Source organism: Equus caballus, chromosome 20 (assembly GCF_041296265.1).
Source record: "Equus caballus isolate H_3958 breed thoroughbred chromosome 20, TB-T2T, whole genome shotgun sequence".
Lineage (NCBI taxonomy): Eukaryota > Metazoa > Chordata > Mammalia > Perissodactyla > Equidae > Equus > Equus caballus.
In genome coordinates this window covers 49,527,154-49,552,928 of record NC_091703.1, presented here as the reverse complement: position 1 = coordinate 49,552,928, position 25,775 = coordinate 49,527,154, and the positions used below count along the sequence as shown (strand labels likewise).

Genomic DNA, 25,775 nt, shown 5'->3' with positions numbered 1-25,775 from the left:
CACCTGGCCACACGATGCAGGTGAAAAATGGATTTCTCAATGGGAGTACAGCCATGGAGTCATTGAGCTGTGTCCAAAGGTGAGAATTACCTGGAGAGAAAAATTCCTAGGTGAAAACTTATCTTCAAGCTGAGATGCTCAGGGCTAAGATATTTCTGCCTGAGATCATGCTGGATGATGATATATTATACTCTCATCCCATTTTTTCCACAAGTTCTGTGGTTTTAATTCAATTTTTCATAGCATGGTTGTTTTTAGAAACATGTATGTCCCATTATGACAGAACTCAGCACCATATTTCCCTTAATATGCACTAAAAAGATGGAGAGCTTGGAAAAACACAGAAAAGAAGGAGATTAAGTGCTATTAGCATAAGGAAATTATTAATTTGACCTTTTTGCAGTACCAAATACATATATCAAAGTAAAGGCAAGTATTTGCCTTGGAATTACATCTTGTTCTGGAATTTCTAGATCTTGGATTGAGAGAAATAAAAGTTGTTTTTACAGTGGCAAGAGTCAGGAAGGAAATGAGGGTCAATAAATTAATGCTCAAGAAATTTTATAAATCTGGAAGTTAGATTCATGTCCCTCACTACCTACAATTTATTTTAGTTTTATGAGAGGAGCATATTTTCCAATTGACTGGAAAATTTCATCACTTAAATAATTACTATTTGGTTTGAAACTATTCCTTGTCTTGTTTCTAAACTGCCAGTACTAAAGGTTTTGAAAGCAGCCCTGCAAAGAGGTACACACTTGTTTGTGTGAGTGTTTTGTGATAAAGGGGTGACTAAATGGATTTTATGACTTCTGCTTTGATCAGACTGCTCTACCCACACCCACATGGCCATCTTCAGCCCTACTGACTGGCTTGCTGTTTAAAACTAAACTGGTGATAGAAATTTCACTGAGCATCTCTGCAAAGACAGTAGTGCTGTTTGCTAAATATTTCCAGGTTCTCACCTTGTAAGTACACAGTAGGATTGCATTCCTGGGCTTCCTCTGGGTCTGGTCAATGAGTTGAAGTATAGTGATAACAGAGTTGACACCCGAGAATATTGTGCTACCAATGGGAACTCCATCTTGAGTGAACTCACACATGAACACGTTGTAAAAGGTAAATATTTTCATTTTTATTTTTAAAATAACAACCAGAATCTTTTTTATATATAGTGGTTTAAATACACACACACAAATAATAATAACACCCACAAGAATATTTTTCCTGTTTCACAAACGAGGAAACTAAAGTCCTAGGAGCTAAATTATTTCACTCAAGGTCTCAAAAAACTGCAATAATAAACACATCAAAAAGTCCTCCTATTTTTCTTCTGCTTCCTATCCTTAGGAAACTTACCATGATTTAACTGTCTCCAAAGTAGATGAGTGTTTCCCCTGCCATCCCACCCTCCCACTCCTACCCCTGAAGCTGGATCCAACCCTTGTCCTGCCAAAGTGCCCAGGATCCAGGCAGACTGATGGAGACCCGAGGCCCTGGAGTCACCGAGCAGGCCTCAGGAGGGAACGGAGACCAAGTCCGGCAGGGCCCAGTAGCCCCAGGCTTGTGGAAGAGGGCATAAAATGACTTGCAGGTTGAGTCTTAATCTTGCTCAGGTTGACCAAAAAGCCAAGCTCTTGCGGGTCATGGGTAGGTCAAAGGGTCAGCAGATCCCCCTCCTTAAAGCCCAAATGTTATCCTCAGTTTTTCCTCCGCAAACGTTTCCACACTCACAGCTTAGGGGTCGCTCCTGGCAGGAAGAGAAAGTCTCCCAAGGAAGCGGGATGGTCCCTCCTCCTTCCAGCCTCCGTCTCCTGGAGCTCAGCTCTCAGTCCAGGACACGGAACATCCGTGAGAAACGGGGCAGCCTAGACAAAATGGTTGAAGCACTGGTTAACAGTAAGAATACCAGCTGGCATATATTGATACCGTGATTTGAACCAGACACTATTGAACGAGTTTTTAATGTGTTAGCTCATTGAATCCTGCACCCATCCCGGGAGGAATGTGCTATTATTAGCCCCATTTTACAGATGAGGGAATGGAGGCACAGAGGCATGGAGCAATTTTCCTGAAGTCACATAGTAGGAAGCTATTCTCTCAGCTTTGTTTTCCTGTGCCCTTTGCCTTCTCCACGCTGCTCCCGTCACCCTGAACTCAGTACTCAGTGCTGGCTCTCCCCACTCCACTGTCTAACTGGGACTCTAGAAGAGCTCGGCTACTCTGAATTTACAACTTGACATGGAAAACCGTGGTGTTTCTCTCCTGGTATTTGCTCAGTCGGTCTATTTCTCACTGTGAAATGTAGAGTTCTTTTAAGGGAATTTCAGGCATAAACAAACACGTGGAAGAGATTTTAGGGGAATAGAGGAGCCTTCCGGTGACCCTGAACTCACACACTGGTTGAAACAGGCTCTCCTTGGGTCCTATGAAAGCCCGCCCTTCGTATGGACAGCAGAGGGCGCTGTCAGCTGCGGTCTCATAATAAGGATGCTGCCCCCGCCCTGCCCATGGCTCCTGAGATGGGGTCCCCTAATTAGAATCTATACTTGAAGCAAACTGCCTGGTTTTCACGCCTCTGCTGTCTTTCCCTGATCCCAGGACCTCCTGAAAAACCTGTCCCGACCCTGTTTGTAAGAACAACCCTAGCTGAGGTCCCTTGGGTATGTGGAGCTTCCACCTATTGGTGGCCTCAATTCTCTGCAAGTCAACTTCTGACCTCCCGCCCCATTTCTCGCCACTGGAATTCTGCCTTCCTCCTGAGACCCCGTCAGTCTTCAGCTTTTTATTCTGGTATAAGGTCTGAAATATTGCCTTTTCCCTGTGGTTTGGCTCTGCCCTGGGCCATGACCTTGCCTTCAGCTTACCAAACACCCATGTCCCTGAACTGTAATTCTGCCCTAAACCTCTTGCTTGGAGCCCCAATCTCTGCTGAAATGCCTCCCTCGTGCTGCCAGCTCTCCATTCTGGACTTGGAAGGATTACTTTGAGAATTTCTGGTCCCTGTCTTCTAAGCTTGTTGGGTCCCCAACATGGTCTGCACCGTGGCAGCTATTGTTCCTGAGCCCTGGGATACCACATGCATCCAGATGGACAAAGTCCAGCCCCCATCGCTGAGAAAATTCAATAGGCCCGGGGCCACCAGAGGAGGGTGTGCTGAAAGTTCATCCTCCACCTCATAGCTTTAAAAATAGAAGTTGAAAGTTGAAGAATTACGTGGATTTCTTTGGAGAGTTATTAGTGCATTCCCACCTCCTTCCTCCACTTCCTCCTAATGTTAGTCTAAGCTTTGTACACCTCCCCAGGTCTAGTAAGTAGTGTAGTCCTGATCTTGGCTTCTACTGGTTTTCTCCAACTTTTACTACAGCCAACCAAGTATGGCCGACTAGCTGGAGATAAGACCTCAAACATACTTCTCTTCTCTAGAATGGCTGGATACAGTGTCCCCTGGAGGAAGGGCCTCCTCTACTTGAGACAGTCTAATAAACTTCCTAATAGGTCAAATTGAGACCTTAATGGAAAGGTCAGCTTTAATAGGTCATCTGAATGTTATATGTTTCATCTGAATGAATGTTTCTTCCACCATGGAAGAAGCCTATGGATTAGGAAATGGGCAGAGGTTGGGAGGGTTAATGTTTTTGAAGTTCTAATATAAAAATCCGAATGTGAGGATGATTAATTAAGAATAACATGCCTGTGTTTTCCTCTCTTTGTTTTCCCAGCACCCAACACACGCTAGTCAGTGTATATGACAGAGCCGTCTCTCCCTCTCTCCCTCTCTCTGGGACCATGTACCAGGGTCCCACATCAGCTCAACATCAGGTTTGTCGGATCTGTAACACAGGAGGTCCGTTCAGGGTTCTTCCAACTCAGTGTCTTTGGTTCCATGAGATTGTTTCCACACTTTGCTTTGCCCCATTGCTCAATATATGGGCAATGACTCAGAAAAGAAGGAATATAAAAGAGGATGTGCCTGCTGCCAGAGTATTAAAAAATATTCTGAGCCTCGTCAATATCCATGCAGAAAGGCCTTGAAACCTCTCCAAGACAAAAACCACACCAAGATCGATCCCCCCTGCTCACATTTCCCTATTATCTCTCGGGCTTTTGGTTGCCATTTTGTGACTTATTCTCCCCATCATGGCTGCCTAAAATTTGTTTTCCCTGGATTTCACCTGTGTAGAAATACACCTCACATGTTGGCTGTGAGTAGGCAGCTAATTTGCCACAACCCCGCCCACACCCGCTTAGGAATGATTCTGGGCCCCAACTCCATTAGGGAAGGACAGGCTTATTGCTTTGTGATTTCAATCAATTGTCTTCCTTCTCGACAATCAGGCTATTGTAAGTGTCACCACTCACTGACAAGATGCAATTAAGGTGAGCACTGTAGACAGCAAGGTGTATCTTGTGTCAGTGCAGGTGTGATGACAGCATCCTCTCACTGACGACAGAAAAAAAAGTGTGCTTAAGCTTTGGTCATATAAACTGAGATGACTGAGATTTTAAAGATGTGCATTTTTTCATTTACATTCTGGGCAATAAAGAAGTTTCCATTCTTAGAAAGATATGTCCACCTGGTCCCCTTCCACTCACTCCAGCATCACATAGTAGGCGAGAGTGTGCTCACAAGGGCCACTGTGTGGTTTGTCACAACTTGCAAGTGAAGCTTCTCCGTGGGTTTTTAATACTCACATCTCATCCTCAACGATTCATTAATTTAGATCCATTGGTTGGGCTTAATGATGCGTTCTACATGGGAAAAAAAATAACATATCAGTGATGTGAATGAGTGGTGGCACTGACAAAAATGCATGTATGTTTATGTTTATGTATGTGCCTGCCTAGAAACTAACCTGTAAAAATAAGACATAAAGAGAAGTACCCAAATTGAGGCAGCCACACAGAATTAAATTATCATATTTCTCTGAATCTACTGTTGTAAACTACATCATTATTTTTATGTTCCACTGAGAAAGAAAAAGAAAAACATTACCAATTAAACCATGACATGCCATTGATTATAAGATACACTCCAATATCAGAAACATTAAAAGGTGAAGAAAATGCCTATCTTAGAATAGATACACTATGGTAGTAAAAGTCACGCTCAATACTAGCTAGCCATAAATGCTAACTCTCAATGTGTCCAGTTTTTTATTTGTTTGTTTTTAAGGAAGTAGCTCTTATTGAGAAACTGTTGGTTGAGTAAATGACTTCTTTCTAATTAATACAGCAATGATGGCAATTTTAGTTAGTACCTTAAAAAACAGATAGCTTGGTCAAAAGTCATCTTCAAACTCAGTAAGTAAACAGATACTTCAGTCCAAGGGAGTGTGGTTTACTGAAAAGTCCTGAGCAAGGAGAATGCTAGATCTCATGATTAGCTGGGTGGCTTTGGGGAAACCTTATAAGTACTGTGGGCCTTGGTTTCCTTACTTATTAAATGAGTAGGTTGGACTAGAATCTCATTTCTAACTCATCTCTTGTTTTGCAGCTCTAACATTTTATTAATCTATGATCCTGGGTTCATGTTGTCCCATCTCAATGGTCCAAATGTCAAGTTGAAATACATCCAATGTGGAAAATTCTCCTGATGAGATGTATTCTACTGACCTTAAGCATTAGCAGGATACTTCAAATTTGTTGAGTGAAGAAATGAATGAATGAAAGTATGTGCTAATGATTCTCTTTGCTAGCAAATCCTGAATACTAAGCCATAATACTTGTTCCTGCACGACTCTGCTGAGGACACTGACCCTCCAGTATTGAGACCAAAAGGGAGAGGCTTACCTCTGCTACCCTTGATCTCCCCTTCAGTGAAGACATCCTCATCCTCAAAGCATCTCTTATCTGAAGAAGCAATGACAGTGAAGAAATGAAACATCCCCAAGGCCCCGACCCATGTCCTAAAAATTTGAGACCAGTAACCCTGGCAGAAGCAGCATCAGATGGCTGAGCACAGTGCTTTTCAAATAATAAGACTTAAATAAAAATTGAGATGTAGTTTTAACTAGATTTAGGATTAAGATTAAAATGCCGGTTATGATTTCTATTCTTTTCACCAGCTATACTCACATGCAGCCTCCTGTTGAGTTGATAAACAGCAGGGAGTGGCAGAGTATGGTTCTCTCCTTGCCTTTCTAGCAGCTGATGCCCTGAACCACCCCGACAAACTCAACTCTCCTGGACTACGCTCTCTGGTCAAGGCTGCTGCATCCTCCTGCTTCCCTCAGCCACATGCAAATCATTTCCAAGGAGTGAAACAAATTCAAATTACCTTGTGATCCATAATGGTTCCAAACAACAAGATGAAGAACCCCTGTGGCAAATTCAATAGAAGTATGAGGGACAGTTTTGCAGACAATATCGTAGCTGTTATTTTAATACCTCTGTTCTGGATACCTTCTAGAACAGTTATCAGGCATTAGAAACTTCACTTTCTACTGACTCTGATAAAAATGCATTGATGACTATTATCTTTGAGCGTACCTCAAAGAAAGAGGACCACCTTCATGTCTGTGTATGAGAGTCATTGACATTGAATGAAGGGCAAGAGATGGAGGATAAAGTTTTCAACCTTATTAAGTCTGTTCACTTTCTCTAAATATTAAGGTAGCTATTCTTACTCATGATGACAGTAGCGCGTAACACGAAATCTTCTAATTCTAAGTCACAATCATTGGAGTGTCTTGAGAAAATGAAACCTGTATTCTAGTTTACTTTCAGTTGGAATTAAAAATCAAGAAATAGGCAACCAGAGCTTCTGAGCTGGCGGAAGATGTTTCTGCATAAAAGAGAGAGACCAGAGAGACCTGTAAGGCCAGAGTCTCTTCGTGTTTAAGTTATTTGGTCACATATAAAGTTATGATAATTGATAGTCAATCTTTTTAAGTTTTGGGAGTTGAGGTCCAAGAAAAATCTAGATCCCGCCATGAGAGTGGAAGGAAGCATTAGGTTTCTAAGGATCGTTTCAAGGTGAAGAAACACTGATCGGAACACTGAAATTTTTAAATGTGAGTCACAGGGAAAGCTTGCTAAGAAGAGTGGGGTGCATGTAATTAAAAATGTTTTAGTACTTTTTTTTCCTGTCAAGAAAAGATAAAAAGAAGTGATCTGAAAAAGAAATAAACTTTCTGGGCTTTAATTGAGTTATGAAGTAAAAATAGGATTGAGATCATTAGTCACCAGAGTAACTTCAAGAGTTGGGGAGACTTACATGAGTCCAAGAGATTTTGATTAAAAAAAAAACCCCTTAAGTCAAAGGTTTCTCTTGAAAGCTATTCAAGGGGAAGAGTTAAATAAATGTTCTCTACAGTTATTAAAGAATTATGAGTAAGATATAGAATTGATCTCAGTTGGCATTTCTTTAAAGTATGCTTTATATTTTGTATCAAGTTTTTAAATGGTGTAAGAGCGACATGTTAATAGGAGTCCTTTGCTGCTATATTAAGCAGCTATATTTATTTTATTTATAGCAGTGGTCAGGGGCCAGCCTCGTGGCTGAGTGGTTAAGTTTGCGCGCTCCGGTTGGGTGGCCCAGGGTTTCACTGGTTCAGATCCTGGGCATGAACATGGCACTGCTCATCAAGCCATGCTGAGACGGCGTCCCACATAGCACAACCAGAGGCACTCACAACTAGAATATGCAACTATGTACTGGGGGACTTTGGGGAGAAGAAGAAAAAAAGATTGGCAACAGATATTAACTCAGGTGCCAATCTTTAAAAAATAAATAAATAAAGCAGTGGTCAGAAAAAATTTTTTTCGAAGAAATTTTTCTTCAGAGAAGCAGATAATAAAAATTTTAGGCTTCGTAGGCTATACAGTCTCTGTTACAACTCCCTCAACTTTGCCATTGTAGCTCAAAAGCAGCCATAGGCAAAACGTAAACAAATGAGTATGGCTGTATTCCAATGAAACTACTTACAAAAACACACAGCAGGCTGTAGCTTGCCAACTCCTGATTAAAAACGTAATTAAGAATTGGAGCCTACCAAATTTTCTACTCCCCCACAGGTATGGGGAGCCATCTGGCTAATGACAGCTTCCCAAAAGTGCAAGCTTAGTTGTCAAGATGGAGTAAAACAACTTTTAGAGTGATAATCTTGCCTAACCAAGTATTTAAGCCAGAAAAGACAATAGAGATCATTTTAGATCCATTACACATGGGAAAGTTGAGGAGCAGAGAAAGGTGACATTTCTAAGATCAGATAACATGTAAGATCCATTTCAGTGGATAACAACCTATATTTACTTCACAGGGAATAGCAGGGAAGCGGGATGAGAACTCCTGACTGCTTAACTCTCAGGATGCCTGGCAAAGGCCATCATTTCTTACTACGGAAAATGACTGTTATTTTACTGAGTTCCCAAACTCTTGAGAAAGATAAAGACTGTGATTGTTTTGCGGCTTAACATGTGAGTGTAGCCTCACACATCCCTGACCAAAGATTAGTCCTCTGTAAGTGAAGGTCAACTTCTTCTGACATTGATACTTTAAGAGGGATACAGACGGACCAGTGGGGAGAGAAGGAAGGAGATCCCCACCCAACCTGTCCGATCAGCTAAATCCAACTTGACAATCAATAGAGCGAGAGATGCCATGGCTAAATGTCTCTAAGATTTGCAAGGAAATGCAAGGAACATTTTGTGTTCTATATTTTTAAATCATAGCCATTTTTTGTTATATAGCCAGAATAGCAAATCAGAAATAACATTTTATAAATGAAATACTATTAATATTAATTAACAAAATAAGTACCCCTCTTCGAACTTACCTGGAAGGCATTGAGCAGGGCAAAGATTATATGGAATATCAAGGAAGTGCCTTCTATGAGGGTGGCTATTCCAAAACCCCAGGTCAATCCCAGCAACGGGGTGAGAATGGCAACATTTTTGCTGATCCTCATAATTATGGCCACATCTTGAGACTTGGAACTGCCAATAGAGGGCCTCTGAGTGTTGAAAGCAACAACTAAAACCACAACAAGATTCACAGCCACAATGACCAAGGCTGGGATGACAAATGCTAAAAGGGCTTTGGAATTGTCCCAGTTAAGCCAACAGGCATCAGGTCTCACATAGCCTTTCCTTGGCATTGTGATAGCAACTGTGGTGACAGAGATGATCAACGGGCACCCATAGCCAATGGCAAAGCCAATGACCATCAGGCGGGACTTGATCATCCTACGGAAAATGACCAATATTCCATACATGATGAGCAGTGCTTTGAAGAGCATCCAGAAAAACAGAGAGAGGTAGAAAAAGTGGCTTAAAAATGTCACTGCAACACACCAGTTATAGTCTTGGGGCTTTTTGTTAAAGTTAGAGGCTATGATGAACCACACGTTAGCAATCAGGAGTGACACGGCTATGTTCACAATGCACACATGACGCATGTATGATATCTCCGTCACAACGACCCGGGACCACACTGTGGCTTCAATGATCAGACAAAGAATCAAGCTAAGGATGGAGATGCTGAGGCCAATGCAGGTGATGTAGTCCAGGACTTTGTTGTCTATAGATTTGGGGGACATTAAAATGGAAAAAGACATCACCACATTGGTGTAGTTACACCGACATTTCACTTTGTTCCTGACATCCAGCGTCGTTTTACACACACTCTCATCCCATTTCCTTTTCCTAGAGTGCCAGCCAACACACTGGGCCCTGGCATTCCGGGATTTGTTGATCTTCTCAAAGGTGAGTAATATTTGCTTCAGTCTTTCTGGCAAAATCACTGAAAGGACCAGACCGTTTACGGGCCTGGGAAGACTCACATTATGCGAGTGGGCTTCTTTCAGGATGGCCCCCAAGGTAGGAAAAGCTATGCTGATGGCTTGGGATGTGTTTGGTGGCAGGTTCCACAGCTCTTCCTTGGGAATTTCAATGATTCCTAAGATGCTCTCTGTTGAATTGCTCATGCTCATGGAGAAATTGAAACTTTTCTGTGTGGTATTGTGGTTGATGTGAAACCCTTTCGTCTGAATGAAGAGTTCATCCACGATGTTCTCAGATTCGTTGTGGATGTGGAGTTGCCTGGCAAAGAAATTCACTGACTGCAACAAATCCGAGCTGGCATTTTTGTAAGGAATGAAAGCCCAATTTGAAATGGCTGCTGTGTCCAGGACGTGGTTGGCCACTTTGCTGTAGCTCTGCAATGGAGAAAAGCAGATATTATACTCAGGGTTCACACATTAGTGCACAAAGATGATTTCTAAAATCTGAAATATTTGAAGATCAAATGATCTGATCTTATTTGACATATTTCTCTTCAAATTCACTGTTTATTAGAATCTCATGGTAGGAAGCTTGCAGAGAGGGAAGAAAAGTTTAAAAATGCTAAAAATAAAATAAAATATAATAAAATGAAAAGCATCACAGATAAAGTTCACCCGATTTCTTACGTGCTCGGGGCAGCATTTCTAAACTGCAGTCTGTGTAACCCAAGTTTTCCACAAGATATTAATGATTGTTTAATGGAGAGGATTAAGGGTAGATTCTGTGGTAACAGTGTTTGAGAAATACTGGGTATCCTACCCCTGTATCTCCCACTCTTATAAAGAGTACCAAAGTTCGTTCACTCGTTAAAAACTCTAAAAGTTCCTGCCATAAGGAAACCTGCTTAACTTTGTTTAACCCAGAGCACCTACATCTGCTGCTCTAGGGATCTCCCTTTTAAAAATGGAAACCCCAGGGGCTAGCCCAGCGGCGCAGCAGCTAAGTTCATGCACTCCACTTCAGCAGCCCGGGGTTCACAGGTTTGGATCCCGGGCATGGACCTATGCACCACTCCTCAAGCCATGCTGTGGTAGCATCCCACATATAAAGTAGAGGCAGATGGGCACGGATGTTAGCTCAGGGCCAGTCTTCCTCAGCAAAAAAGAGGAGGATTGGCAGTAAATGTTAGCTCAGGGCTAAACTCCATTAGCATTTCTCAGAACAATTGTATTCTACAGAATGAAATTGTAGAAACACTAGAGTAGACACAGTCTTGCTTTCAATATTTTCTTGAAAATATTGCCTGTTCAAAAATATGTATAAAACCTGTTCTAACTTCTTGAAAACTTCCATGAACTAGAATGAATTGATATGCAAAATTGAAATAAAATGCCTATTGTTGTTGCTGAGGTTGCTGTGGTTGCCATAGTTGTTACCCTGAAAAGTACATTTGAAATTCTTAAAATGCAATATTTTGAAAACAACGTTGTCAGTTTTTTAATGGAATTAACAAAGAATACCTTCATTTTCTCTCGGGTAACGTTATCAGACAGGTCTGTAGAAATATTTCTTAATAACTCCACTATAAATGCAATATTCCCAGCCGTGGCTTCTGATGATTTCACAACATCAGTTATGCAGGCGTAATCCAGTGGACAGTTCCTGCGGATTCCCTGAGCCACACTCTTGATGGGCTCTGGAGCTCGAAAGTCAAGAATGCGCAGAGGTATGGATGGTGCTGCTACGGAAAGGCGTGATGCACTATTTGAGTCCTGTTTTTTTAAAAAACGTTGTTTCATTCAAAAATGATTAAGCACCTAACATATATCAAACCAAAGGAGCTAAAAGCACAAAAAAATCCCCTTGGCAAAGACAGACAGAGAAGCAAGTGGTCTTAAAATGTGGTTTAGATGCTGAAAAGTGTGGAAAGCATAAGGTGGGGTCACAAACACACAAGAAATTCCACCAAAACTCCCACAGAAATCTGGATCCTGACCTTTCCTATTGGAATTTGCTTTCAGGACAGTGATTTTAACTCAAGTCTTAAAACAAGGCAGTTTTCTCCAGAGATGAGGAGAAGTTCTAGAAATAAAATTTGCCTAATTATTTTAAGATTTTTTTAAAGAGGAGACACATGGAATTTCAGGGGGTGTAGTTTCTGGAAGTTAGCAGGTAAAACACAGAATGCTAAGGAATTGCAATTTCAAAAAGTTTAGGGGCCAGCCCCATAGCCAAGTGGTTAAGTTCCTGCACTCTGCTTCGGTGGCCCAGGGTTTCACTGGTTCGAATCCTGGGCGCGGACATGGCACTGCTCATCAGGCCATGCTGTGGCGGGGTCCCACATGCCACAACTAGAAGGACCCACAACTAAAAATACACAACTATGTACCTGGGGGCTTTGGGGAGAAAAAGGAAAAAATTAAAAAATAAAAATAAAAAGTTTAGAGTTCACTAATTAGAAAAGGTTCTTTGCTCATTTCCTAATACTTCTACCTAGAATTCCTCAGAATGTGACTTTGGATAAGTCAAGCAAAAATTTAATTCACTTGGGGCTGGCCTGGTGGTGCAGCAGTTAAGTTCACATGCTCTGCTTTGGTGGCCCGGTGTTCACCGGTTTGGATCCCGGACGTGGACCTACAGCACTGCTTATCAAGCCATGCTGTGGCCAGCATACCACATATAAAATAGAGAAAGATGGGCATGGATGTTAGCTCAGGGCCAATCTTCCTCAGCAAAAAGAGGAGGATTGGTGGTGGATGTTAGCTCAAGGCTAATCTTCTTCAAAAAAAAAATTTTTACTTCACTTAATTCACTTTCGAATTAAGGATGTCTATGTGATCACCTACGCTAAGTGACAGAGACTGCACTGGCAATCCCTTTATCAAACCACTGTCAAAATTTTTGGAAATGCAGAAATCCATGTGCTTCTACAGGATTGGAGGGAAGACAGAGAGCAGTGGTGGTTAAATGAAAGGATATAAGAGAGGTGATTTTTACTTTAACTGAGATTTGTTGAGTTTATTGGATTTCTATTCCCTCTGGGCCACACATTTCTCCTTTCTTTTGGTCAAGTGATTGAATATATTAGAAAAGATATCAAAATGAGTTTGATTCTTGACAAACCCAGTTGATTAATTGATTAGCATAAGTGGCATGCAAATTTATCTTTACAGCTAAAACTTTAACCTCCAAGCATTTACCATTGTGCAAATAAGTTTCAGATATTTTTTTGAGAAAAGATTCTGAGAGGAAGAAATAGACAGAGAGGGGAGGGAAATGTACCTGAGAATTTGGGCAAGGAAGGGAGCATAAGAGAAAAATTTAACCCACTCTGTAGATTTTCCTAAGAGGAAATATGAGACTTATGGTCATGCTGAACAGAAAACACTGAAAATGGCTCTACAACTCCTGGGGGATGGGCTCCTGTAGTCAATAAAATGCAAATGAATCACCTCAAAGAGTGTTTCCACAGAAAGGCTTGTACAGGTTTCGGTTGATTTTTGCCACTTGTTTTGATTACATACAAATCCTATTTCTCCACGAAAATGCTGAGCACACAGCTGGCTGCAGTTGGAAGAAGTGATGCAAGGTCCATGGCATTTCTCTGACAAAGGAAAAGAGAGAGAGTGAGAGAGAAGCCTAATTAGCATTTCCACACTCTGACAGAGACACCTAACTCATTCTGGGGGTTTGGGGATTGCTTCCCCGAGGAAGTGACAAGCCAGACCTGCCAGGAAGACTGTGAAGCTGATGTTTAGGCAACATGAACAGCACATGGAGAGGAGGAATCAATGGCAAATCATTCAGAAAGGCTGGGTCAGAGTATCAGAGGAGAGAGGAGCAAGAGATGAAGATGGGAAGGAAAGCAGGGCTCAAGCTGTAAAGGGCCTTGAATGCAGTGCCCACATGGGGGTTACCAGAAAACATGATTGGATTTGTCTTTGAAAGATAATAAACAATAGCGTAGAGCAGGAAGTAGTAAACTTTCCTGCAGCGGTCGAGATAGAGTTGCCAGATAAAATACAGGAAGCTCAGCTAAATGTTAATTTTATTTTAGGATATAGTCAATTCTCACTATTTGCAGTAGTTATATTCTATGAAGTCACTGCCACAAATACTGAATTAGCAAATACTTAACCATCACTCCTCCGGGAAAGACAAAGTCAGGTTCCTGCGAGCTTCTGCTCATAAGATTTTCATCAATGTATAAGCTTCTTTCTATTTAAAGACAGCTTATTTAATATATGTTGTTGATTCATTAGCAGTGAACGCTCAGTCATTAGCACCGTAACTCGTGATGGCCCATGAGCAAAGCTTATCTAACACATGCATTTTCTCCATTAGGCACATCACAGCCTTCTTTGGAACACTGAAAAGCACTTCAGCACTACACTTGGGGGCTGTTTTAAAGAGCAATATCACCAACAAAAAGCACAACAATGCAAAACACGTGGCACTACATAGGCCACGAAAAGAACACTTGTTGATAGGAGGAGAGCTGAACAGGAAGGCAGAGCGCCCCCGTGTTCAGCCAGGAACATGCACCTTAGCTGACTCGATGTTTTTGCTGTTCTGTGCACGTCTGTGAATGATCCAAAAAGCACTGTGAGTACTGATTTGGGGGTTACAAATAAATTTCAGTGACTAAGAGAATTTGCAAATATAGAATCCACAAATAATGAGGATTGACTGAAAATATTCAGTTAAACAATGAATATTTTTTTAGTGTACATATGATTCGTGTGATATTATTCATGGTTTACCTGAAATTGAAATTTAATGGAGCATTCTAAATTTTTATTTGCTAAACATGACAACCCTATGCAGAGAGTAAATATTTTCAGCTCTGTGGGCCATATGGTCTCTGTCGCAACTACTCAACTCTGCCTTTGTAGCATGAGAGCAGCCAAAGACAATATGTAAATGAATAAACATGGCTGTGTTCCAATATAACTTTATTTACAAAAACTGGTGGCAGACCTAATTTGGCCCATGGGTAGAGTGGATTGACTTGAGACAAGGAGCCTAAGAATGAAACCATTGAGGTATTCCCAGGAAGAATTGCCTTAGGATGGTGGCATTGGAATGGAAAGAAGCAGATGATGCTGAGAGCTATTAAGGTTTTGAAATCAATAAGATGAGGTGACTGACTGTGACTCAAGGAATGCACCCATATTTACGGCTTGGACAGCTCTGTGGATGACTCCACTCACAGAGAAAGGAAACAAGTGGGTTTGCATCTTTCTTTGACATCTATCCAAGTGTATCAATTTTTTCAAGTTATTTAAGCTGAGTGCTTCTCAACTTTTTCATCCTTGTAGTTTGGAGATGATGCCATAGTGTTGTTACAGACATTGAATGAGACAGCATCACATACAGCACTTAGATCAGTCTTGTCATAAATGTTCAATAAATGTTAGCTACTTTTCTCCCCTCTTTCCCTTCTCAATTCCACATCTATCTAGAGATTTATTTGCTGCCAAAAATATACTTGGACATGACTGTGCAGAATCAGTTATCCTTACTATTTGGGTGAGAACCACATAATCTCACTATCTTACTACTAATGACGCCCTCCATAGTTTACCTCTCACTTCCTGAGAGTGACCAGTCTCACCAACACAATATCTATCTTACAATCGCTTCAGCAGACCTCTCAGCACCAGCGTGTTACACACATTTAAGCATCCTGAAAATATCTTTGAATGAATCCTATCCTCTTCCCTCTTCTGCCTCTTTTTTAGCTCATTGGTTCAAACAGATTTCCCTTTTGGGCTTTAAAATGACCACTTGTCTTTGAAAACTTGTGGTCTGAGGACATGCTTGCAGTATCCATGTCCTCCATTTACTCTACCCAGTCTCCAAATGGAAGAAAACTGTTCTGTAACCACATACCTTGTATCCTTCCAGTCTTGGGTTTCCCTTCAGGACGTTGAAGTTTATCTCCATCCTGTAAAACATAAATTCCCAAAAGTCCTCTTTACCGTGGGACTCTCCTCTCTCATGTCAACTTAGAGGCTTCATGTGCATATGAAGAGAAAATATGTTCAAGACTAGAAGGAAAACTGCACCAGGTCCCTGTGCCCATATCACAGGAACATGCTGAGGGAAACACAGATGTGAACACAGACGGAGAACACTGCCCTCCATGAGAGCTAGAAACGTGATGTGGTCACTTGAGCTCTGAAGGGCAGGGTAGAGGATTGCGTACATCTCTTGGAAAGTTTAAGTATCCAGGGAGAATAAGGATTACAGCTCTAAGCTGTTCTCTGTCTGTGTTAACTATACCTATGAAATGGAGCGAATATGGTCCACCAGATACTGTATACCCTCAGAGAGGAAGAAATGAGCAGATACTAGGAATAATCATTAGGTTGCAATAATAGAATCACAAACTCTTTTGTAGCTATAAAGCACTGTGAAGATTATCTTTAAAAAAACCCACCCTTCATAATATAGATAAGGAGATTAAGACTCAGAGAAGGGAAGCAACCTATACAACTAGCGAGAAACAAAGTTAAGGTCTGAACCGAAATTGCTCAACTGCCAGGTTCATGCTTCCTTCTCTCAGCAGCTGCCTGTCTACATGCTCTGTGGCTTGCAAAGTGAGTTTTCCACTATACTGTTGCACCCTGTTGCACTGTGCAACTGTCCTATTCCAAGTGGCAGTCACGTCTCAACTTTTCTCTGTTCCCTTCTCTAGAAAACTACTATTAGCAAGAGTAAAATTGTAGTCAATTTAAAATTTCTTTAAAATGACATGTTATTTACCGTGTATCTAGTCAGCTAGGAGAACTGATGGGTTTCACATGGGACCACATAAGAATGGATCAAACTTACTTTTATGTGGATCTTGGATGCATAACAAGAATATTCTGTGACCAGAAATAACATTAAGTAGCAAATCATGGTGGCCTGAGACTTCATTTTCACACATTAGGATCTTCACCTGCAATAGAGAAAGAAGGTGAATTTAGCTAAAGGTGATAATGCCACACAACTAGCACAGTACTTAGCAGACTAACCAACCACTTAGTGACCCCACTGGGTACTCTGAGATATTCATGCCAAAACAACCTGCCCCGTGAAAGATCACCAATACAGATTTTCAAGCCAGCTAACATATAGAAAAGGAAAGACTTTCTACCAACTGTTGACCTTTCTAGAAATAGCAGACAGGAATGATGGAAGCACCAGGAAAGATGTATGTAAGTTCACCAAAGCATCATTTCCTATTCAATCCACAAGTTTCTTTAATAGTAAGCAACACTTATCAAGAACTTCTTTTTCCCAATCACTGTTCTAAGCTCTTTCTTTGTATTAACTCACTTAATCATGTGATATATGATACTATTACTATCTTCAGTTTATCAATGGAGAAACTAAGGCACAAAGAATTGAGCAACTATGAGCCCAAGATCATCAGATAAAAAGAGATGGAGCCAAGAGTTTAACCCAAATGGTCCATCTGGAGAGCCTTTCTTCATTTCTATAGCCGGCTGTCTCACTGATGGCACTACTGACATTTTTGGCTGCATGATTCTTTGTTGTTGGGGCCTATCTTGTGAACTGTAGGCAGTTTAGTAACATCCCTGGCCTTTGCCTACTAGATGCCAGGAGCGGCCCTCTCTCCAGCTGTGACAGCCAAAATGTCTCCAGACATTGCCAAATGTGCGCTGGGGGAGAAAATTGCCTCCAAATGAGAACCACCGTCCTATCGTGTACTCTAGGCATATGGAGTCAAGTACTTAAAATGAAACAAATACACACATTGTCTGCTGCAGGAGCAAGCATGAAGACTCCCTTTTATGGAGGGATAAACTACTGTACAGAGAAACCAGAGGCACTGGAAGATAACTCTATTCTTTTGCCACTTCTCTGTTTCTCCCCCTTTACTTGATGGTTCCACCTTTCAAAGACAAATCTCCAAGAAAGTATCTTTGCAACAGTTGAAATTCATCAATGCCATCAAGATCAGCATCTTCACACTTTTCTCATAGAACAGTGGCACTTAAAACCCCTTATTGGTAAGAAGGTTCTTTAGAATGGTTTTCCTAGAAGTGCAGATGCAGCAAAATGAAAATATCATAGATTTTAGAGTCAGCAATAGCTAAATTGTAATCTTATCTCTGCCATTGATGATTTGTCCCTCACTGAGCCTGTTTTCTGGTGCATTTCATAAAATGTAGGATGATCATTCATTCTACCAACAAACATTTATCAAGTGCCTCCTATTTGCCAAGATGCTAGGGTACAAAGGTAAAAGATATATACCAGATGCTAGGGTACAAAGGTAAAAGATGCTGTCCTTTCCATAAAGGATGTCCAGTGGGGAACACAGACAAGTCAAACCAATAGTGAGAAGAGAGATCATCTGCATATTGTACCTGGTGAACAAGGCCAGGCAGAAACTAAGCCCTCAGCAAATATGAATTCCCTTACACTCTAAATTCCCTTGTGGAGATGAACTAACTCTAATCTTTCCAGCCCCTGGAGGCAAGCTGTGGCCAGGGAGCAGACAAAACTCACAGATCTGGGATCAAACCCTTCCTGAGTGGAGTCAAGACTAACATGGACTTTCGTGACTCGAGGGAGCCGTCTGCTGAGATGAAGAGCCGCAGGAACTGACAGGCAGGCTTCCAAATTGTCTTTGACTGTAAAATTGTCTTTGACTTCCTAATCAATGAATGGGAGGAAAGTGTTTTGATTTATACCATCACCTTGTAGAGCCAGTCCAAGCAGGGGAAAGGGAACATGGCAGAATGACAGGCAAAGTGTAGTAATGGATTTGCATAGGTATTGGGCTACGCGTGTGGAATTCACGGTCTTACAGTGTGTGTGGAAAGAAGTTCTCATATACGCAACAAATAGGGAGATGGGCACATAAGCAATTTGCAATGTTAATTTTGTTTAGGATAGATTTTTAACTGATTATCACAAAAGGATGTACCAGAAGAACCGGTATAAGTTGTCTTAAAAGTATCCATATATTTCACATATGCCTGTGGCTTTAGAAAATTTTTGACCATGACACAATAAGAAACAGATCTTACATTGTGACCCAGTGTGTATAGACATGTATATGTAGGTATATAGGCAGCCATATATAAAACTGAAAAAATATATAATTTTTATGTTTTAAAACTTTCATGCAAAAATACTTGTCCTGCCTACCTACAGCAAGACGCTGATATGTCCAAGATTTTTATCCTGTATTCTACTCTATTCTATCTAACATTCTCTCAAAAAGTGGTTGGCACTCACTAAATTGAATTCACAACCCTCTAATGGATTATAATCTGCAATTTGAAGAACAGGAATATAGATTATAAGATTCATTTTCATTATCAAGTTGAAAACTGTTCATTTCCACTAAAGTGGTCTCTTTGATCCTTTCTCTTTGCTAGTCTTCACGATTCTATTGAAATCTCCTTCCAAGGTACACGTATTAGGGAGGAAAGATGCCTACCTTCAGGATTAAATAATAGGACTGATGCTGAGAGTAAACGGAATTCTCCCCTGGAGAACATTGTTTGAAATGCACAGTTAAATGGGTGAAGGCAAGCCACAGGGAGGCATTTATAAGTAATGATACCTGCTAAACCTTCAGGAGAAGGGCCACTTTTACTGTTCACAGTTTTCAATATAGGAACTTTGCTTAAAGCCAATCTTGCTAGAAGAAAGTCAGGCATTTGGCACAGTCATGTGATGTGATTTATGGTGTCCAAAAATGTTTCCCCAACCCGTGCTGGGGCCTCTAATTCCACAACTCCTGACAGTGTTCAGGGGAAAAGGGATCCAATAGTCATGGCACTTTCTGTGGATCATTGTGCTCTTTGTGGAACATTATGAAATAACGATGCATTTCGTGTATTCATATAAACTAAGAAAAATTTATTAGCAGAAATATATATATGCAATATGAAATCATAAGCATGACCATAAGAAACACAAACTTTGAACTGAGTACAATTGGCTGTTTGGGAGGTTTTAGTTAATTAATTTGCTACTTGATAATTCATGTTATTATAGTCTGGTGTAAGTAACCCACACACCATTTGGTATGATAATTTTATGGTAAATTTCCTTCACTTACTACAAATGTCAGAGGGAGAATATTCAACGGTGTTATTCGAGAAAAGTCATAGCATTCTTACTTTTGCCCAGTTTGATTGGAAGGGATGGCTCAGATGGTTAAATGTTTTCAAGTTAGCCCCAATTGGGTTGTTTCTCTTTACACCAGAAAGAGCGGAATGGGAGCCCTCCCATCAGAACTCAGATGTTGGCTGAGGCCAAAAGCCCGAGTGCTCTGCAGGGCAGACAATGAGCAGAGCTTCAGGGCTCTGAGAATGAGGAATTAAAAAATAAAAAGAGGGGCTGACCCCACAGCATAGGGGTTAAGTCTGGCACGTTCCACTTCAAAGGCTCAGATTCATGGGTTCAGATCCTGGGTGCAGACCTACGTCACTCATCAGCCATGCTGTGGCAGTGACCCACACATAAAGTAAACGAAGACTGGCATAGATGTTAGCTCAGAGCTAATCTTCCTCAAGTGAAAAACAAGTAAGATTGGCAAAAGATGTTAGCTCAGGGCTAATCTTCCTCAGCCAAAAATTTAAATAAATAAAGAGAAGCATTGCCAGCATAATTCATAATCAGAGGTTGATAGTTCATGGAACAGAATGGAGGAAGCACACTTTCTTAGATTTACCATTGATAAAGACTTAATAATTAAAGTGAATTTTGAGTTTTGCATAATTTTGAACTGAAAACTTGCTGCAAATACAGATAAAGTACCTCTCCAGTACCTAGCCCAATGCCTGTATGTAGTAAGTTATCTCTTGAAAGAATGAGGGAAAGAAAAGAACAAGGACACAAAATCTAAACATCAAATTAAATGTGGCCAGAAGAGTGTGAACTGTCCAGAAGAAGAGCAGCAACACACGGACAGTACAGACAAGAAGAAGCTTCTAGATGTGAACTTAACCAAGGCCAACTCGCCTGGCTGAGGGGTTTCCTAGTTCCTAGCAAAGAGTGGCTGGAGTCAGTGCCAGGTCCCAGCCTACACGGAGAATCCAGACTTATTCTGTGTCCATTATGCTTAAGTTACCTTTATACCACTTTTGGACTTCTCGTTCACAGTGCGTTCGGTTTATCAACACAGTTGTGTGAGTTCATAAAACCCCCAGTTCTACAAACCCCTTGGGGATGGTGACAGAAAACATTTAGTTGGGAAGAACTGCTGCTGGCTATACCCAGTGGGGGAAATAAAAACAATAAGGCGTAACCCTGACGGAATAGTGCCCTAACAATGCGTATTTATGCCTGGGATTGATGCGTATCATCCACCGCTTGTTTGCCAACAGTTTGCAGCAGGCACCAAAAGCTAAAGAAAAAAAAAAGATGGAAGAGAAACTTAATGCTGAGGACCTTTCTATACACTGACTTAAATATTCTATGAATTCAGGAAATTTGCCTGCTTTACGCTTAGTAGGCAAACAATACAGGTTTGGTGTCTATTGTATTTGGTCAAGTTATTGTGTCCTGAAGTGAGTTTCTATGGAACACTCATCTCAAAAAAGACTCAGGCGGTCTGTGGTCAGATGGGTTTGGGAAACAATGTGGAGCAGCACCAGCACCACACCCCCTCACAAACGTACATACAGCAAAGGGCTGAGAATTGCAATAAAAAGACTCTTTCCCTCAGGTTTTACCAAATTTCCTTGATCCTCAAAAGTGCTTTGGGGGAATTTAAGACGCTATCCAAGGGACAATATGTTATCTTGGAGGGGAGCACACCCATCTATCCAGACTCAGGCACCTCACGGGTGTGTTGGGCACCTACCACATGCCAGTCCCTGTGCTCATACCTTCATAGGAGCTCAAGTCACTCACACTGTGACCCAAAGTAGCCCTTCAGAGAGTGACAGTTCCGGCCTTAGTGAATCCTGAAAGAAGGAGGCAATGGACAGGTAATCTGTAACCATGAAAAGAGTCAGAATTGTCCTGAAATATGATGCTCAGAGTGAAGAGGCGAGGAAAGGCAAGCATAGATGGGATGGCGAACAGAAGTTTGGCTTGATCACAAGAGAGAAGACAGACTCAGACAAGGAGAATAAAAAAGAGGATTAATGAAATTATATAGTATTTGTCTTTCTCCGTCTGATTTATGAGTGGAAGATAAACAAACAAACAAATAGATACAGAGAACAGATTGGTGATTACCAGAGGGGAAGGGGGCTGGGAGGGCTAAAGGGGTAACGGGGCCCATGTGTGTGGTCGACAGACGGCAACTAGACTTTTGATGGTAAACACGATGCAGTCTGTACAGAAGTCGAAATGTAATGAGGTACACCTGAAATTTAGACAATGTTATAAATCAATGTTACCTCAATAAAAAAGGGGAAGAGAAGACAAGATGCAAAAGAACTCTTGCCTGAGGCTCTCTGTGGTGATTAGGTAAACAAAGAGTTAGCTGGCATTTACAAAGAAACTCCCTCCAGTTTCTATGCTAGTCACCCAATAAAGGCAGCTCTGGGTCCTGTTCCTGAAGTGTCTGAAAGATGACGTTTCAGAAATAAAAGCAATCAGCAACCTGAACGACTGTTCCTCAGGACCTATAAAGGTAATGTCCCGAGTCCCTGCTTTCACAGCCCACCTCTCTCTGTGCATCTTATAAAAGTGTGAATTACCCACTGCCATCCACTTTTGTTTTTCGCTTGATAATAAACAGCAATTCTAGGCTGCTGAACTGGAAGCCAGGCTCCCTACTCTACCACAGCGATTACGTTAAAGAGGCTTAAAGAAAAATGTAGCTAGACCCATCAGTCCCAGAAGGAATGTGTCTCAGGGTTGGCCTCCCTGGGGTGTTCACAGCAATGGGCCCTGCCCACAACCCAGCCCGCGCTCTAATCCCTAATGACAAGTGGTCAACAGAGGACAAGACGTCATGCTCTTAGCCCCAGAGCTGAGAGAGATTAGGCTGCACCCACTGGACTAGACAAAAAATCTGGTTGTCACTGTTAGGAGGTGAACATAGAGGGACGTTTCTCTGTCCCCCCACACCCAGCAGAGCGGAAGGTGCCTAACAGACACTCAGTAAACATTTCTGGGATAAATGAATGAATAAGGGAATGACCCCTCCAGAGAATGATGCCAGTGTCTGAAGCTTTTGTTTAAAATCACAAGGCAACTTTTCTAGCTTAGAGGGGCAGGTGAGCATCTTTGCAACGCTAGATAATTTTGGAATACACATAAGTAGAAATGCTCCTGGCCTCCTAGGCACCTCCTGTTTGTTGTATTACCTGGAGCCTTATGTGAAAAAAGGATCATGAGCTCTCATTTAGGTTCAGCAAGAGACAACACCGTGCTAGATTAGTGATGTCTGCCGTGAGCATGGCAGTGCAAGTGTCTCTTTCCACACTGTCGCCACAAAGTGAGAACTCGTAAAACATTGTTTCCCTGGACAGACCTGGAAGACCCTGGCTGTTCTTAATCACCATCTCCTATTTGTCCCATCTTCCTTATACCTAGAGCTGAGCTTCGAAATGAGCAGGAATTCAAAAATGCAATTAGTATGCCTGGGTCCTGAAGCTTATTTCCGATACATGCTAGAAGGAACTGCAGGAGATGGCTCACACAGTCTGAGGTACCTGTCTGAACACGCTGTCTAAACACCTGTCTAGACACATTGAGCAAGGGCTGGGATCAGGAAGAAAGGTACAGCCCGGGAACTGTAACTGCAGTCGGGAAGGAAGGCTGGCGTCAAAAAGTGTGATTTCTCAAACTCTTAGTGCAAAACACCCTCAGGTGAGCTGGATGGGAATGTCTGTAAACTGAGTAGACACTTTCCCAAAGTGTTCCTCTCCACTGAACTTCACCCCAAGGTGAGAGGGAGGGCCTATCCTCACTCGTTTGCTAACCTTCTAGGCAGCAGCTCACCTCGCACTCCTGGGCCAACCCCATTGATGGGAAGGACCGGTTCAGGAAGGTTAACTGGAGGATGGGAAACTTGCAGTCAGGTGACGCACATTTCAGGTACGTGTGTGTGTGTGTGTGTGTGTGTATGTCTGTTTTCCCCTCAGCCGAATTTCACAACTGTATGACTCGTCTACACAGTCAGATGGTTAAACAAGTTGTTTGTGTGTTTTCTTGGCCTCAATAGCAGAATGTATTCTGTCACTCTTACCAGTTCTCCCTTGCCATGGATGAGCTATTTCAGAAAGAGCTTTGGGGGAAAGAAAGATACAAAAGATCTATTACAATCAGAACCCTCTCATCCTCAGCTACTTTAGACAGCTGCCAGCTAAGCTCTTTGCAGCTCAGCGACTTTTCTGAGAATTGCAATCTGGACTCAGATTCTGATAAATCAGAAGAATCATATAATTTCAGAGTTGGAAAGCATCCAGCATCTCACCAACTATCTTCATACTTACATGATTTTAGAGAAATTGATATATGGGGTAATTGCTTTGCTTTGTGAAGAAAGCTCACTGGTATGCCGGTTCTAAAAAAAATATCACCTGTTAATTCAGCATGTTAGAGCTCCCACAAATGTCCTCAGAGTATAAGGAATCTAGGCCATCAAATGGCTTACTGTTGGCCATTCAAAACGAGAGGGGATGGCTTCGCAAAAAGGTTTTGCTGGCAGTACCTGGAAGAAATGTTTCCTTTTAAGTTGATGTAAAGACTGTTTTGTCAGCCCCACTAAAAGAAGAAACTACTAAAGAGCGCTTTATAAAAAACATCTAGCTTTACACTCAGCCTGAAGGAAGGGAACTGAAAGCTAGTTTGCTCATCCAATTTATCAAGCAGGGGGACGATCGGAGAACAGAGCGTAATTGCCTGACAAGAGTTCTTTGCCATTTCACTCCTAGGAGTGAGCAATTAGTACCTGACGAATGACTTTTTAAGGAAAAACAAATGTAAAAGAGACTTAGGAAATCCTCCAACCATGAGCTAGCCAATTTGTAAATAATGTCAGAGAAGGTTCCTGCAGAATCAAGCATTCCAGAAAATACCGTCATAAATCATCCGTCTTCCCCATTCTGGAATGTGTGCAAAAACAGTCCTGTTGTCAGTAGGAAAAAGGTGTTGGCAGGGTAGGTGTACTCACGGCATTCAGGAGATCCAGCAGCCCAGAGGAAGAGAATCACCCAGCAGGGAGGTCGGCACTGAGCTTCCCACCATCGTGCCCCACCATCACGCGTGCCCACCCTGGCCCCTCCCACACTCTCCCTTCAGTGGCTGTGATCCAGCTTCTTCATTTTTGAAAGTGAAGTCCAGGAGGCCCCAGTGCAAACCAGCTGCCTGTTGTAAGAAGCCAATGTGAGAACTGTAAAGCTGCCCAGGGTTTGAAGGCTTGTGTAAGTCTATGATTCACTCCGCAATGGGTCCATCAAGCACGCCTAAGAGAAATTACAGGTTTGTCTTGTCTGAAGCAAATCTATTAAAATGAGTCATTTGTTTGGCTTTTAATTTCCTCATCTTTATCTCAGATGATCACAGGAGACTCTGAGTTGCATCGACTGCACTGGTGTAATTAGAACTTGGGGGATAAAGTGCAAGGTTGTGGCACTATTGTAGATGATGATAAAAGGCTATCACATTTTTTCTGTACTGATGTAGAACTTGGAAAAAAACTGGCTAGGAAATTGATCAGTAAATTGTGATCTAACCCCTACCTTAGCACCAAAGAGATTTTTGTTTTATTTTTTGTTGGCTGGTCCAAGGAGTTCTTGTTGCCCCTCTACTTTGGGCCATGGCCGTGGGCAATTCAGACACTGAAGACACAGTCTCCACTTGCAAGAAACTTCACATAATCTGACTTCGGATAGAGTGGCCAGTTTGGATTGTCCTCAACAAAAGTAGTCCCACACATCCCAATTCTAGTGTCTTCTACTTATATACCTTCCTGGCCCCAAAAATCTAACACAAACCTCCATTCAAACATTACCAGGGGAAATGTTGACAATAAGTGAAAGGCAGTTTTGTTACAGGTTTTACAGTGATGAAGATCAAGGAGGCAATGTTTGTGGAAATAGGTCGGT

At 41.7% G+C, this 25,775-nt stretch overlaps 1 protein-coding gene across 4 annotated transcripts; it reads right to left on the bottom strand.

Annotated features, from left to right (window-relative positions):
• Positions 1-1,113: 1,113 nt before the first annotated feature.
• On the bottom strand, positions 1,114-25,162 carry ADGRF4 (adhesion G protein-coupled receptor F4). 4 transcript variants are annotated; one of them, XM_001502766.4, is made up of 10 exons: positions 24,842-25,162; positions 16,567-16,675; positions 15,622-15,676; positions 13,179-13,330; positions 11,247-11,498; positions 8,781-10,160; positions 6,281-6,322; positions 5,794-5,853; positions 4,696-4,752; positions 1,114-1,868 (listed from the first exon to the last, which is right to left on the bottom strand). In XM_001502766.4, exons 2-9 carry the CDS (start codon positions 16,651-16,653, stop codon positions 4,705-4,707), a joined length of 2,076 nt encoding a protein of 691 aa, XP_001502816.3. In that variant the 5' UTR covers positions 16,654-16,675; positions 24,842-25,162; the 3' UTR covers positions 1,114-1,868; positions 4,696-4,704. The 4 variants fall into 4 exon arrangements, with proteins under 4 accessions (XP_001502816.3, XP_070100794.1, XP_014589969.3 ...); XM_070244693.1 differs by lacking the exon at positions 11,247-11,498 and having other exon boundaries at positions 24,842-25,116; XM_014734483.3 differs by lacking the exon at positions 6,281-6,322 and having other exon boundaries at positions 24,842-25,081.
• Between the last annotated feature and the right edge of the window lie 613 nt (positions 25,163-25,775).

Excerpts from the sequence above, each read along its gene's own strand:
- ADGRF4 (XM_001502766.4), bottom strand. The coding sequence starts at position 16,653 with ATGAAGTCTCAGGCCACCATGATTTGCTACTTAATGTTATTTCTGGTC. Across the intron at positions 13,331-15,621 it reads CAAGACTGGAAGGATACAAG|AGAAATGCCATGGACCTTGC; the intron begins GTATGTGGTTAC and ends TTCCTTTGTCAG. Across the intron at positions 6,323-8,780 it reads CCCTGCTCAATGCCTTCCAG|GGGTTCTTCATCTTGTTGTT; the intron begins GTAAGTTCGAAG and ends AATTTGCCACAG.